The sequence below is a fragment of the Hippocampus bargibanti genome, linkage group LG01, assembly GCF_051943395.1.
Source record: "Hippocampus bargibanti isolate YZ-2025 linkage group LG01, ASM5194339v1, whole genome shotgun sequence".
In the NCBI taxonomy this organism is placed as follows: domain Eukaryota; kingdom Metazoa; phylum Chordata; class Actinopteri; order Syngnathiformes; family Syngnathidae; genus Hippocampus; species Hippocampus bargibanti.
In genome coordinates, this window is record NC_142734.1 from 221,556 (window position 1) to 237,624 (window position 16,069).

The 16,069-nt window shown below is 43.3% G+C and overlaps 1 protein-coding gene across 1 annotated transcript in view; it reads left to right on the top strand.

Moving 5' to 3' along the window:
• Positions 1-5,452, top strand: part of zranb3 (zinc finger, RAN-binding domain containing 3) — a 52,089-nt gene extending 46,637 nt beyond the window's left edge. The window contains 3 exon segments of the mRNA XM_089010868.1: positions 64-256; positions 1,313-1,444; positions 3,631-5,452. Of these exon segments, the coding sequence (XP_088866994.1) occupies positions 64-256; positions 1,313-1,444; positions 3,631-3,729 (424 nt within the window). The 3' untranslated portion in view covers positions 3,730-5,452.
• The last annotated feature ends 10,617 nt before the right edge of the window (positions 5,453-16,069 follow it).

Below are 16,069 nucleotides of genomic sequence, written 5' to 3' on the forward strand. Positions count from 1 at the left end.
CTCTTTCTGGTCAATATCCCGTCCGTCGGTCCGCAGCTAGTGGATGTTTGTCCGTCCCCGTAGGTGCCAGGAGGAGTTCCTCTTGCGCTCCAGTCAGGCGTACGCGCGCTCCAGGGTGCTGGAAGCGGAAGGCGGCGTCTGCCAGCACTGCGGCCTCCGCGCCCACGACGTCTTCGTCCGAGTCCGCGACGCGCCGCCGTCCCGCCGCAAGGAGATGCTGGAGCGCACTTGGCTGGCCCAGCTGTCACTCAAACAGGTCGGAGCTCAAATGGCTGATGCGCTAACACTAACACTAACGCACGCAGATTGACGTTGGCTGGGCGGCTCGGGCTCGCCCGTAAATGGATGGCGGGCGCCATTGATTTTCCTTCCGGTGGCGGCCGGGCCTTGCTGACCGGTCAGCCTCTTTCAATTGCTTGCCTGTCGCCAACCTCCTTCTCATTGCATGAGCATACGCACACACATATTTCTATATTTATATCTATATTTATATAGTTTCGCGTCTTCCCAGTGCCGGCGGCAACGGCCTCAGTGCCGATCGATGCGGCACCATAAGACGGACCACCCGCACCATTCATTGAGAAATACCTTTCCAAAGTAAAGGACACTTTACTGCAAGAATAACAATATAATAATAATAATACATTTCATTTCTAAGTAATAATATGATGATAATATATTCATCAAAACTCTCAAGGACATTTTACAGCAATAATATTAAAATGAATATGTTTCTTCCACTGTATTGAATGTTTATGTGGTCCTAAAAGTCAATATTTTGTGGGTATTCTGGAATTGGAGTGACAATGACAAAAACCCTGGCACTGGATGGAGTGGACTCATTTTTTCACATGGTCTGGCGGTGAATGAGTGAATCAGTCTGCGATTGAGATATTTTCAGGCCTGCGGCGCAGGCCCTGGCGCTCCCGCTACCGTCATGGGCATTGCTCAAGTTGCCAGTCCCAAAAGCCAGTGTTGGTCAAAAGCGCATGTCAAGCTGCACGCAACTTCAACATGATCTTTTATATCGACGTACGTATACAATTTGTTTGAATTGATTTTAACTTCCTGCTGAGAGTGCTCTCTCTATGTATGTGTCTGCTTATTAAGGTGGCACATCTGAGGCACAATTTGAGTGTTGGAAAATGAGACTTTAGGCGAGGAGCGCTCAACGCATCACAGCTGGAAGGAAAAATGAATTTGAGCAGAGAAGGATGCTTTGGATGCTTGGAGGCGGGAAGTGCAATCGCGGGTGGTTTTGTTGCCGTCTCGGACAACGTCTGAGGGTCTTGTTTCCTCTCTCATTGCGCAGCTGAACGAGATGATCCGCGCTCCAGTGGAAGGCCATTTCTGGCAAGTGGACCACATCCGTCCGGTGTACAGCGGAGGAGGACAATGCTCTCTGGACAACCTGCAGACACTCTGCACCGTCTGCCACAGAGCCGTACGTGCATCCGTCAAAATCCAGGAAAAGATTTCCGCAGACCTTCTTTGACGGTGTCGCGCGTTTCGCTTCTCATCTGAAAAGCTTCGTCAGGGAACTCAAGTTGTGCTGGTAACCATGTCCCGATTGCCCTAACGGACAGAGGTGGCGGTACATATGTACCTAAGAGCTGGCAACCACTCATTTGACTTGTTGGGTTTAGTCATGCTAATGAGGTGACACCAGGGCTAATGGGGCAAGTACGTTAGAAATTATCGCAGGTGGGCCTCAATCGGCAGTACATGTGCACCTAAAAGCTAGCCACCACTCATTTGACGACAGTGAAGTTAAAATCCTAGCGAAAGAAAAGAGATGCTTTGAAAGGGGACTCAAAGAAGCTATTTTTATATAACAGCAAAACCCTTCACTTTGCGAATAATAATCATAACAATAAGAATACTAATAATCCATTTCATTTTTAAGAGCCTTTCAAAACTTTCAAGGTCACTTTACAGTCACAGGATAGATTTTTCTGCGGGTGAGAAGCGAATGGGGCAATCAAGGCCAGTCATAGACCATAATCAGTAAGGACAAAAGAAGTCATCAGATTAGCTTCAGGGAATAGTCCTCTGCTCCCCCCCCCAACCTTAGAGCAGGGACCTATCAAAGAAGTGGTCTGGCACAGCCACCTGGACAGTAGGGATATAGGGCCAGGGTTACCAGCAAATTTTAGTTCGCTGACGAAGCTTTTCGGATGAGAAGCGAAACATCCGACACCTTGAAAGAAGTACAGATGAGGGCTGAAGAAACCTTTTCATCGATGGATCACTCCTGTACCACTCAGAGCTTACACAGACAAGGCCAAAATACATTTGTCTCCCTTTTATTTTGTTGCTCCTTCTTTTTGTTTGAAAGAAAGTTTGAGGATCATCTGAGGTGGCAGTAATGTGATCCGTGGTCAACCTTCTCTTGCCAGTAATAACATCCCAGCAGGCGTCTATGTCATCGATGATGTATGGCATGGGCGGCTAAAGGCCGCGTGGCGTGTATCTCGTAATCACGCGCGATTCCTCAAAGGAGGCGTTAGAGAGCAAGGGTGTCCAAATAAACGTCTCTCCTGAAATGTGCTTTAATGTCACAGCGGCGACTTGTTTTGGTGTCGTCGGGGTTGAATAGCGCTTCGGATGAAATTGGCAAATGACAGCAAATGCTTGCTTTGTCCTTTGGAAGCAACCACGGCTTTCCATTACCAGGGATGCAGCTCAATCTGGGGTTGTTTTTTTTTTTTTTTTCAATACAGTGATACCTCGGTTTACGAATCCCTCGGCTTACAAACTTTTCGGTCTGCTACATTCATGAACATATGAGCTATTTTTCGGGATACACACGGAGCGCCGCAACGAGTGATGCGTCGTTCGCGAACGAGCCCCTTCTCCTAACAAGAAAATGGCAGCCGACTCATTGTCGTCCGCCATTGTATTCCCCGCCCCCAGTCTTCGGTTAAAGCCACGTGATTGGTCAAGCAAACATTAAAGAGACAGGCAGACGACAGAGAGAGAGTGAGAAAATGGTGAGAAAACAATGAAATTTGGACTTGATTGATAGAGTGTAGACTGCAAGGTTAAAATACCCCATCAATCAGACTCCACAAATAACCGGCTCGTGCCATCCGTACACTTGATGCAAAAAGCTATCCGCCCAGCTAAATAGAACACAATTGATGAAGAACAAGGTCAAATGATGGCAGAGAAAGCACCTACAAGGGATCATTCCTCAAGATGGTGAAAGAAGAAGGCTACGTTCCTCATCATCAAGTGTTTAATGCTGATGAAAGCAGCCTCTCCATTCCATCAAGCCATCAGCGACCATCACAAAGGTCAATAAAACCACTTTATTATACAGTACAGTTTATTTCTTGAATTATAGCACATTTATTCTACGTAAAATAAGGTCTTTTTTGTGTAGTTTTCAGGCTCAGAAAATAAGAAAATAGAAAATGATGTTTTATGGGGCCCTGGGAACGGATTATTCTCATTTGAATGGTTTCCTATGGGAAATGAATTTTTGGGATACACACCTTTCGCCATACACACTCTTTCTGGGAAGCAATTAAGTTGTTAGGCCAAGGTATCACTTTACGTTGAAGAAAAATACCATTGATATGTTGAAAAGTGGTTGAAATGATTGCCAAATGTTTTTCCCACCAGAGGACGGCTCAGCAGGCCAAGGAGAGAAGCCGCATGAGGAAGAGCGCCGTTGCCAACAAGGTTGCCACGGACATCGGCGCATTCTTCATCAAGAAATAAAGCTCCTCCAGCCTCGAGTCCCAGCAACATACATCACCATTTGGCCCTTATTGCAAACAAAAGGCCAAAGTGCTTAGTGTTTTATTTTTGGGACGGAAATCGCTACAAGAAGCACACACACACACACACACACACACACACATTTTGTCCCCAAACCATCACAAATGCAAGCGCCGTCGCGGGGACCTTGATTTATTGCAAGCCCCTTTTTTGCTGCAGGCCTAAATCGAGCAGGTAGCTTCAGAGACGCCACGCTATCTTCACATTTTGCAAACTTGCAGATTTGGGGGCGTGATCAATTTAACAAAAGCTAGCATTTAACAAGCGGTGGCTTGTCTTTATTGCTTTTATTTTGGAAGATAGATGAGCATCTTGTGGAATAAAAGCTGATTTGTTTTATTGTATTTTTATTTTTTTGATGTACCTCCGGAGCCTCGTCTTTTCCTGCGTTCTTGTAGAGCAGCAGTCGGGAACCTTTTTGAATAAGAAAGTCGTCAAAGCAAAATATTTACACACACAATATAAACACACACACACACACACGCACGCACACGCATACGTGTTTTTGCCGTATGGTGGGGACAAAGTTTGCGAAACTCATAAAAATGTGATTTTAGGACAGATTTTTTGAGCCTGCGCTGACTCAGAAATCACTTTCAAATGGCATATTTCTTGTTTTCATTTTTCCATACATACCTACACGTTTTTGCGACACGGTGGGGACGCGCTGCACGATCGACACGGAGACCTGTCGTTGTTGGAAGGATGCCTGCAAAGTTGTTCATTTCTCACCAAGCTTGTCGTTTTAGACAGTGGAGGAACAGCGGCCTTATTAAGTAGAAACCTGGAGCCGCCTAAGGGGGAGCACGCGCGTGGACGCGCACACCTACGCGCAGAGCGTTTCACGCCAAGAAGTTGAAGCTGACAGCTAAAATTCCAAACTTTGCGGCGACGGCAAATTCTTGCTGAATTCTGAAATTGGACGTGGCCGCCCGTCAGCAAAGGGCAAAGGAAAAGAGAGTCGGGGGGGTGAGGTGATTGATCGGAGAGCGCTGATGTCTGTCTGGCTCATTGTGTGACTTGCACGAGAACGCGTTCGACGCTGTCGATCGACAGTGCTGAACCTGGAGCCTTGTTTCCATAGTAACTCATTTCTGGGCGCCTCTAAACATAGCCCTCTTGACTGACTGCAGCTCGGCTCAGAACGTCAAGCGCAGCGCAAGAAGAGAAGAGATATGGACGACATAGAACGTTGGCCGCTCCGGGCCGTGACCCCATTTGCTAGCCGCTCCCATACCTCGTTCAAAACTGCGGATCCATATCCATATATGGCTCTTTTGATCACTCTAGCCACGCCTACACGCAATTGTTTGTTGGGTGAGAGTCATTAAAACCTCACCATATTCAATCCGTCAATTGAAGTGCACATTTTAGCACTGGCAATGTTCTCAAAACAAAGTATATTGCGTCTTGAAATGAACGACGCGTACAGTATGCGGCCTTCTTTTTGCTGTGCGTTTAGTTTTATTGTTAAGTCCAACTTGGGTGTCGTTATCCACCTTAAAGCAGACCCAGGGTAGGACAAGCAACACGGGGCTTTCACGACATTGGAATAAAAAACAAACAATGGACTGTTTCTCACATGAATGTTTTTTCATGGGTGGATTGATTTATTATTGCTAATGACGGCGAGAAGCTAACATTAAAATGGCAATTGACTACCGAGCAGTCTCAGGACCCGTATAGCGATTGCCCGACTCTCCCGGGCAGAGGACAAGTCACTCGCTGTCAGAGATGTTCGATCGGGCACTGTGGGTCGATTGTTCGGTCGGCCAGCTACGCATGGGACTTTTAAATATGATCACTTTTATTCTGTCTAATCTCTATCTTATTGGCGACTGACGGTGCGTCGCTTTCAAGATCTGACAAGATGTTGCCTCGGTAGAAGAATCTGGCCGCGCGCACATGAAACAATCATTCGGAGATAACTGAAGGCTTTCATTTAGCGCCGTAACTGAGAAAGCTTGAATTTATGTCCTTCATTTGTTTTCACTCAGCTCTTTCCAGCTGCTCAGTGTTGCCTGTAGCCATTCATCACTGAAAGAGCCCTTGCTCGTGCCATTTACCTGAGCTGTAGCCTCCCTATTCCAACTAAGCTGCAATCAAAAGATTGAGCTTGAAAAGTAATGCACAAAAAAAGCGCGGTCCATTTGTTGACGCTGATCATTTATGACTCGAACTGCGCCGTTGGAAGCATATTGGGAAGTTCCGGGTCATTATGTACTCAATATGGCGCAAGTAATTCTTTGGCTCGTCGGCGTTCGGTGTGGAGGAGAGACATGATCAGCGTGGCGGCAAAACAAAAGCGTATGGATTACCAGGCCGAGTGGGAATGTGAGGAGGAGGATGACTTGCTGATCGAGAAGGTGGTGGGAGTCAAGTCTATCCAAAGCTGGATTTGTGTCCGCCGAGCATGGAAATGTGTTGTTCTTGGCTCCCAGCAGTGCCAAGGCTTGCTTGCTATTTGAAGGGGAACATGCAAATAAGCACTTTTGAGAGGTCTTGATCTTCACAAGCACTTTTAGCAGCCAATCCACGAGGAGCCAGCCATTTTCAACAACAAAACGGAATGTATCATACGAGAGCTGTCAAGTGCGCTCGAATGACCAGAGGGGGAGGAAGTGCACCAATTTGACCCAATTATCACCGTGTGTGCGCATGTGCCAGCATACCTACCTTCTAGCGCAGGAGTGCTCACAATTTTTCAGCATGGGAGGGAGAAAAATTCTTCAGTGAATCCATACTGCTCTGTTTGAACAAAACACACCACGATCAAGGGGGAGCAGTGACAATCAATGGTCAAATCTGCCGAAGTTCGGCTGACCGTATGATGGATCAGGGTGACGCATTAAGTACCGAGCGACCGACCGATAGGGTCGCTTTATGCTTGTACACCTCTGTTGTGATGAAACAAATGTAAACTGACTTGTTTTAATTACGCTTCGATAAAAGGATACAGTCAGTCGGGAGCCAACTCGCAACGCTACACTGATGTGTCATGCCTTGCAGCTGATGACCCCGTACGTACGTAAAACCTGGCATACACGTCCCGCGGGAGTCATTTACTGACGCAGGTGAATCAAGCCGTGTTGAGACCGCGATCTCTTTCTCCTCACACTGCCTGCCTTCAGAAGAATGCATACTGTTTTGTTTTCAAATTCCTTGACAGTGGGGAGCATCTGTAGTACCTTGGAGATTGACTCGTATTGTGCAACCCTGTAGTAGCGCTATCATTGCCATTTTCCTTTCCCCCTCCAGTCATTTCAACAACAGATGCTTCCACAGTGGCGTTCTGATGGCAGATGTCTATCTTGCTCCCGTTTGTGGAGGTGCCGCTATATCATTCGTTTTTTCACTCTTCCTCAACTTTAAGCATACACAATTGCCAAAAGCTTTTGTTAAAATATCATCGGAATGGGAGATAATCTAGCGTGGAGCCACAAGCATGCTCTTGCATAATGTCAAGAAATATTCAGCTGCAGCATTTTGTCACATTCAAGCCATTTCCTCACCGCTTTTCATTGAAAGGAAAGTGCTGGCAGATATTTTTTAAGTCGACAAAATGTCATCATTGCATTTTTTTTCCCTCAGAGGCATAGAGCGCAGGTCTTACACGATTACCTCATGAATGCAAATGAAAAGTGGCTTAAGTGTCTGAATGTCAGAGGTGTGTTACGGTGTCACTATACCAGTTCATGACACAAGAGAGCTCATTTTACAGGTAGAGTGTGACTAAGGAACTTTTGCCCCGTTGGTCACAAACAAAAGTTGTTCTAGAAGCAATTAACCCTCAAACGCTCGTCCAGTCATCGAGGCTGTGAAAATGCTGCCCAAAAAAGAACTCAAAGTTTGCCTGCGCGTTATAAACGAGGCCAGGGGAAAAATGCTCATATACAGTATATTTAATGCTTTATCCCTTCCAGCAGGGGACAGCATTTACGTGGCTATTCTCCATAGTCGCTGTTGTTAAGGTTCAGTTTTGATCACGCGGGTTCCTTTTTTTTTTGGATTGTTGATTAGCCTTTCTTTAGCTACGCTTCATTTCGTTTCCTTTACTTGCCCACATTGAAACGTGAGTTAAGCATTGCTGTTTTGCACAATTACCAATACCAAAAGTGAAACCAAATTTTATACCGATTTTTAATTGAAAATTAGGGCTGCGCGTTATACATGTGTGCGCGTTATACTTGAATAAATACGGTACATACCTGTTAACTCCTCCGGTTTTGCCGTAAAAACTATGTTTTTCACGATCGGGTTAATAATGAAAATGACGTTTTCCAATGAATCCAAAATCTTCAAAATAGTAAGTAGTGTACTCAGCGTTAATTCAAAACACAACAATAGGCGACAGTGCTAGTTGTTAGCTTCCTTTAGATGATTCCTGGAATCCAGAGTGACGGCTCATTCCTGGAATCCAGACTCAAGAGTTAGCTTCTTTTTTATCGTTGTTGTGTAATGGCCTCGGCCGGAGAAAAAATCAACCAAAAGTGTGAAAGTGAAAGTGTGAATTTCCAGGAGTTAGACTTTGCTCAGGAAAAGGTGAAAATGAAGTTTGAGTTACATGCCTGTCAACCTTGGCTAATAATAATACATTTTATTTCATTTCTAAGCCCCTTTCAAAACCCTCAAGGTCACTTTACAGTCACAGGGTAAGTTTTTTTTTCTGTGGGTGGGTGAGCAGTGGCAGCCTGACGCGGCAGCGTTCACTCAACCCGGAATAACTCAAATAGCTAGAAAGCGAGCTAGCTAGCTAGATATCTAATACCTAGCTATCTTGATAGCCAGTTAGCCAGCCAGATAGCTAATAGACAGCAAATGCTGTAGATAGCTAGCTAGGTAGCCAGCTAGATAGTATAATAAATGATGACAATTCCCATATAAAAGTTGTAGTACGCCATACATGATTTGAAATGATTTAAAAAATCATGACGGGCGGCTTATTCCTCGGCTTTTCTGGTTTTGGAAGTTGGCAGTTATGGAATTATGTTGAAGAAATATCACATCCGAGCTTGTAAAATTGTGCAGCAGCACGTCTGCGTCACAGGTGGGAGGTTGGCGGTTCTGGTTGATCTCGAGAGCCATTTTGTTGGCCCACGGCTTCACGGCAGGTCTGATGCTTTGCTGGCATCGTGACGCGTCCACAACTTGTTCCAAAAGCGTCAAAACTTAGAGACGCTCCGCTTTGAATCTATTTTTACGCGGTAGTGTTGAAGCCCACCTCTCCAACTCCTTCAGGTTCGCATCGGCCACCTCGTCGCTTTCATCCCGCCGCCCGTTATCACATCATTTAATAAGATTTATATCATCACAAAGAATAATTCTGTGTGGGCTGAGCGGGAAATGTTGTTGCTATATCTAACTCAGCCTCCCTCGTGCTTTTTTTTTTTTTGCACCGGCCCACGCGAACAGTAATTGAGAACCTGGCAAAACTGAATATAGAAAAAAAGAAGAAGTGGGAGTGAAGAAGTCCACAGTTGAGTGGCCAGATTCTACCCACTCGAAAGCAATGGCGGAAGTCCTTATCAAAAGCTCGCAGCGGACATTTTGCCATCGCTGTGAATCTCATTAACCAATGATGAAAAGTGTCTTGCATTTCATGTGCCTTATATGGATGCCATTTATTGCTTCGCCTCATGGCAAGCAGGTTCTTCATCATCATCATCATAATCATAATAATAATAATAATCCATTTCAGATTGCGATTCTAGATCTGCGATTGGCTGGCAACCAATTCAGGGTGTCCCCCGCCTCGTGCCCGAAGACAGCTGAGATAGGCTCCAGCAACCCCCGCGACCCTAATGAGGAATAAGCGCTACGGAAAATGAGATGAGATGAGATAATCCATTTCATTTCAAAGCGCCTTTCAAAACTCTCAGGGACACTTTATAGTCACAGAATAGTTTTACGCGGGTGAGCAGCGGCAGCTACATGCGCCAGCGTTCACTCAACCCGGAACAGTACAGTTCATTTCTTTAATTACAATATATAGTCGTTTTTGGTCAAAAACGCCTTACTATACATGGTTGTTTTTTTGGTCAAAAACGCCTTACTATACATGGTCGTTTTTTTCGGCTAAAAACGCCTTACTATTCATTGCCATTTTTTCGGCTAAAAACGCCTTACTATACATGGTCTTTTTTTGGGCTAAAAACGCCTTACTATACATGGTGTTTTTTTTCGGCTAAAAACGCCTTACTATTCATTGGAATTTTTTCGGCTAAAAACGCCTTACTATACATGGTCGTTTTTTCGGCTAAAAACGCCTTACTATTCATTGGCATTTTTTCGGCTAAAAACGCCTTACTATACATTGTCTTTTTTTGGGCTAAAAACGCCTTACTATACATGGTGTTTTTTTGGGCTAAAAACGCCTTACTATATATGGTGGTTTTTTTTTTTCGGCTAAAAACGCCTTACTATTCATTGGCATTTTTTCGGCTAAAAACGCCTTACTATACATTGTCTTTTTTTGGGCTAAAAACGCCTTACTATACATGGTCGTTTTTTCAGTCAAAAACGCCTTACTATACATGGTCGTTTTTTTCGGCTAAAAACGCCTTACTATATACATGGTCGTTTTTTCGGCTAAAAACGCCTTACTATACATGGTCGTTTTTTTCGGCTAAAAACGCCTTACTATTCATTGCCATTTTTTCGGCTAAAAACGCCTTACTATACATTGTCTTTTTTTGGGCTAAAAACGCCTTACTATACATGGTGTTTTTTTTCGGCTAAAAACGCCTTACTATTCATTGGAATTTTTTCGGCTAAAAACGCCTTACTATACATGGTCGTTTTTTCGGCTAAAAACGCCTTGCTATACATGGTGTTTTTTTGGGCTAAAAACGCCTTACTATACATGGTGTTTTTTTTCGGCTAAAAACGCCTTACTATTCATTGGCATTTTTTCGGCTAAAAACGCCTTACTATACATTGTCTTTTTTTGGGCTAAAAACGCCTTACTATACATGGTGTTTTTTTGGGCTAAAAACGCCTTACTATATATGGTGTTTTTTTTTTCGGCTAAAAACGCCTTACTATTCATTGGCATTTTTTCGGCTAAAAACGCCTTACTATACATTGTCTTTTTTTGGGCTAAAAACGCCTTACTATACATGGTCGTTTTTTCAGTCAAAAACGCCTTACTATACATGGTCGTTTTTTTTCGGCTAAAAACGCCTTACTATATACATGGTCGTTTTTTCGGCTAAAAACGCCTTACTATACATGGTCGTTTTTTTCAGTCAAAAACACCTTACTATACATGGTCATTTTTTTTTTCGGCTAAAAACGCCTTGCTATACATGGTGTTTTTTTCGGCTAAAAACGCCTTACTATACATTGTCTTTTTTTGGGCTAAAAACGCCTTACTATACATGGTGTTTTTTTGGGCTAAAAACGCCTTACTATATATGGTGTTTTTTTTTTCGGCTAAAAACGCCTTACTATTCATTGGCATTTTTTCGGCTAAAAACGCCTTACTATACATTGTCTTTTTTTGGGCTAAAAACGCCTTACTATACATGGTCGTTTTTTCAGTCAAAAACGCCTTACTATACATGGTCGTTTTTTTTCGGCTAAAAACGCCTTACTATATACATGGTCGTTTTTTCGGCTAAAAACGCCTTACTATACATGGTCGTTTTTTTCAGTCAAAAACACCTTACTATACATGGTCATTTTTTTGCGCTAAAAACGCCTTACTATACATGGTCGTTTTTTTCGGCTAAAAACGCCTTACTATACATGGTCGTTTTTCGGCTAAAAACGCCTTACTATACATGGTCGTTTTTTTCGGCTAAAAACGCCTTACTATTCATTGGCATTTTTTCGGCTAAAAACGCCTTACTATACATTGTCTTTTTTTGGGCTAAAAACGCCTTACTATACATGGTGTTTTTTTGGGCTAAAAACGCCTTACTATACATGGTGTTTTTTTTCGGCTAAAAACGCCTTACTATTCATTGGAATTTTTTCGGCTAAAAACGCCTTACTATACATGGTCGTTTTTTTCGGCTAAAAACGCCTTACTATATACATGGTCGTTTTTTCGGCTAAAAACGCCTTACTATACATGGTCGTTTTTTTCGGCTAAAAACGCCTTACTATTCATTGCCGTTTTTTCGGCTAAAAACGCCTTACTATACATTGTCTTTTTTTGGGCTAAAAACGCCTTACTATACATGGTGTTTTTTTGGGCTAAAAACGCCTTACTATACATGGTGTTTTTTTTTTCGGCTAAAAACGCCTTACTATTCATTGGCATTTTTTCGGCTAAAAACGCCTTACTATACATTGTCTTTTTTTGGGCTAAAAACGCCTTACTATACATGGTGTTTTTTTGGGCTAAAAACGCCTTACTATACATGGTGTTTTTTTTCGGCTAAAAACGCCTTACTATACATTGCCTTTTTTTGGGCTAAAAACGCCTTACTATACATGGTCATTTTTTCAGTCAAAAACACCTTACTATACATGGTCATTTTTTTGCGCTAAAAACGCCTTACTATACATGGTCGTTTTTTTCGGCTAAAAACGCCTTACTATACATGGTCGTTTTTTCGGCTAAAAACGCCTTACTATACATGGTCGTTTTTTTCGGCTAAAAACGCCTTACTATTCATTGGCATTTTTTCGGCTAAAAACGCCTTACTATACATTGTCTTTTTTTGGGCTAAAAACGCCTTACTATACATGGTGTTTTTTTCGGCTAAAAACGCCTTACTATACATGGTGTTTTTTTTCTGCTAAAAACGCCTTACTATACATGGTCGTTTTTTTTCGGCTAAAAACGCCTTACTATTCATTGCCATTTTTTCGGCTAAAAACGCCTTACTATTCATTGGCATTTTTTCGGCTAAAAACGCCTTACTCTACATGGTCATTTTTTTGCGCTAAAAACGCCTTACTATACATTGTCGTTTTTTTCGGGCTAAAAACGCCTTACTATACATGGTCGTTTTTTCAGTCAAAAACGTCTTACTATACATGGTCGTTTTTTTCAGCTAAAAACGCCTTACTATACATGGTCGTTTTTTTCGGGCGCCTTACTATTTTTGTAATCAGAATAAGAAAAGTCACACAATGGGGACATTACCAAGAAGTGGAAAAGCCAGGGATTGAACCGGGAACATCTTAAATGGAAAGTAGGCACTTTACCACTGAGCTACATTCCCACTTTAGATTGTGAGAACATAGTTTGCGGTCACATAGTTTTTTTTGTTTTTGTTTTGGAGGGGGGGGGGGGGGGGGGGGGGGGACTAAAAATGCCTTACCATACATAGATGAGAAGGTTTCTTCAGCCGTCATCTGATCGTGACACCTTCCAAGAAGTCCAGATAACGGCTGAAGAAACATTTTCATCTATAAAGCTCGGAATCAGAATCAGAAAACCTTTATTCGTCCCACAATGGGGAAATTTGCAATACTCGAAGCATACAGTTGACTTGAATTGTATGCCAGGTACATTCAGAGCCACCTTTTTCTATTTATTGAAGAAGTCCGAATCAGCGCGCTCCTTGTAATTGATTAGCATGTAGCATGTGGCTTGAGAAATAGCGTCCTGCCCTGCTCAGACCCATTTGCGTCAATATTTCTCGTAGCTCGTATTCTTGGAAATATGAGAAGCAGTTTTAGCGGCTTGTGCGAGACGCTTGCAAATGGCCTCCTCTCATTAGAAAGAAGGCTGACTGTCCTCATTAGAGCCGGAAGCCTCGCGTGGTGGGAACGGCCTCTCCCGAGGTGACCAAAGGTGATTAGGCACAGCGCCTCCGTAATGATGCCCAGCTAGCGTCGCTCGCATCACAACGCTGATGTGACCTTTTTTTGCTAGCTCAAAAAAACAACAAGAAAAAACAGTAATATCGGAGAAGATAATAATAATACCTTTCATTTATTAGCGCCTTTCAAAACTCTCAAGGACACTTTACAGTCACGTAATTTTTTTTTGTGCGGGTGAGCAGTGGCAGCCATTTGTGCCAGCGTTCACTTTACTCGGCAGCAGCAAAGTTATAAAAAAAATCGATGAAATAATAATAATACTGACATTTTAAGCGCCTTTCAAAGCTCTCAAGGACACTTTACAGTCACAGACAAGCATAGGTACTATCATAAATAAAATATAATCACAAATAAAATCCAATAAATAAATGAATAGATGATATAGATGTAGCTCAATAAATAGAACATAAATACACAAATGCATGAATAAATCAACTAATAAATAACCAAACAGACAAAAGAATACAGTGATACCTTGCTTTACGAACCTCTTGGCTTCCGAACTTTTTGGTTTACGAACGTTACCTTTATGAAAATTTTACCTTGGCATACAAACTATTTTTTGGGAGACACACGCAGCGCCACAATGAGTGATGTGTCGTTCGCCAATGAGCTCCTTCTTCTAACAACAAAATGGCAGCCGGTTGTTTTTGTCCTCTATTCCCTGCCCCCAGTCTTCGGTTAAAGTCACGTGATTGGTCAAAAACGCAGCAGTGAGGCGGGTGAGGTTTAAACATTAGAGACAGGCAGACGACAGTGAGAGAGTTTAAACTTTGATAGTTGAAAGGCAGAGTGTAGACTGCAAGGTTAAAATATCCCATCAACCAGGCTCCACAAACAACCCGCACAAGCCATCTGTACACGTGATGCAAAAAGCTATCAACCCAGCGAAACAGAACACCATTGATGAGGAACTAGGTAAAATGATGGCAGACAAAGCACCTCCAAGGGATCATTCCTCAAGATGGTGAAAGAAGAAGGCTACGTTCCTCATGCTGATGAAAGCGGCCACTCCATTCCATCAAGCCATCAACGACCATCACAAAGGTCAATAAAACCACTTTATTATTATACAGTACAGTTTACTTCTTTCATTATAATACCATAGCACATTTATTATACATAAAATAAGGTATATTTTGTGTAGTTTTAAGGCAATAGAAAGTAGAAAATAATGGACCTGGGAACGGATTATTCTCATTTTAATGGTTTCCTATGGGAAATTAATTCTTGGGATGCACACTTTTCGCCTTACACGCTCTGTCTGGGAACCAATTAGGTTCGTAAGCCAAGGTATCACTGTTCATGAATAAACGAAATGAATCAATGATGAAGATGAAGCGAGTGGAAGTTGGGGGAAAAAATGCCTAGCTTAGATTCAACAAAATGCCACTTTTCAAGTAAATGTGAAAAGTCCAGCTTGTGACTGACAGCCGCAATGAGACGGCGACAACGATGGGTCGCCTAGCGTGAAGCGCTCAGAAAACCGAGGACGAAGGCGGAGCCCTTTCGGAAAGCCAAGACCGCCGAGTGGGACGGTTCGGCATCCATCCGGATGGTGGGCCTCGCAACAGGATCAGCACGTCTTTGGTTTTGCCAAACAGTCTGCCCCGCCTGAACTGACAGACGGTACACCATTTTGCAAGCGCAAGACAAAGCGCGAAGGTAGCGCGGCACGTGCCGCCGAAGCCCACGCAAGCCACCAGAAGGCTTCCAGTCCGTCAATCCACGGCAGATTGGAGCCCGGACCAATGATGCTAAGAACCCGGTTCTTGTTATTTGGCCTCGTGTCCCGCTGGGTGAATTGATTGCGCTTTTGCTGTTAATCCAACGCCACGCCGTGCATCTGGGAAGACGAGCGGGGAGCCGTCTTCAACAAATACAATTTCCACTTGACAAAAGCCGCCTCCAGCTGAGCAATGAGAAGGCATCCTTTTACAGCTGGATGCCACGCCCCCCCCAATCATGCCGCGTGACAGCCGAAGAATAGCCAAGCGTGTTTAACATCCAACTCCATTGATTCCCTTTCACTGCCTGAATCATTGAGAATAGACAGAATACAAGTTATCATTTTTCAAAGTTTTATGCTTAGTTGGCTGAACACAAGGCCCACAATGGAAGCACCGAAAATCTGGCGTCAATCTGAGGTGAACAGACAGCCTGTGAAACTGTCATCTTCATGTAGGAGATCTGGCCTCGGACTCATTTACCACTTGGTCAACTTGTTCACAGGAAGACGTCACATATCGATCAGTTCATGGAAAGGACAACCAATTAAAATGTCTGTGATTTGTTGGTTTCGTACTTGTTGATGCTTGTGACGCCCAGGGGTGTGGTATTCAAATCAAGAAGACTATGTTTTACTCATGTATCACTTCAATTTGCATATACGGTGATACCTCAGTTTACGACCTTTTCGCTTTACGAACATTAAATCCGCAAGAAATATGAGCTTGATGTACGAAGGACACTTTTGCTATTATGGGTCCGAGAAGGC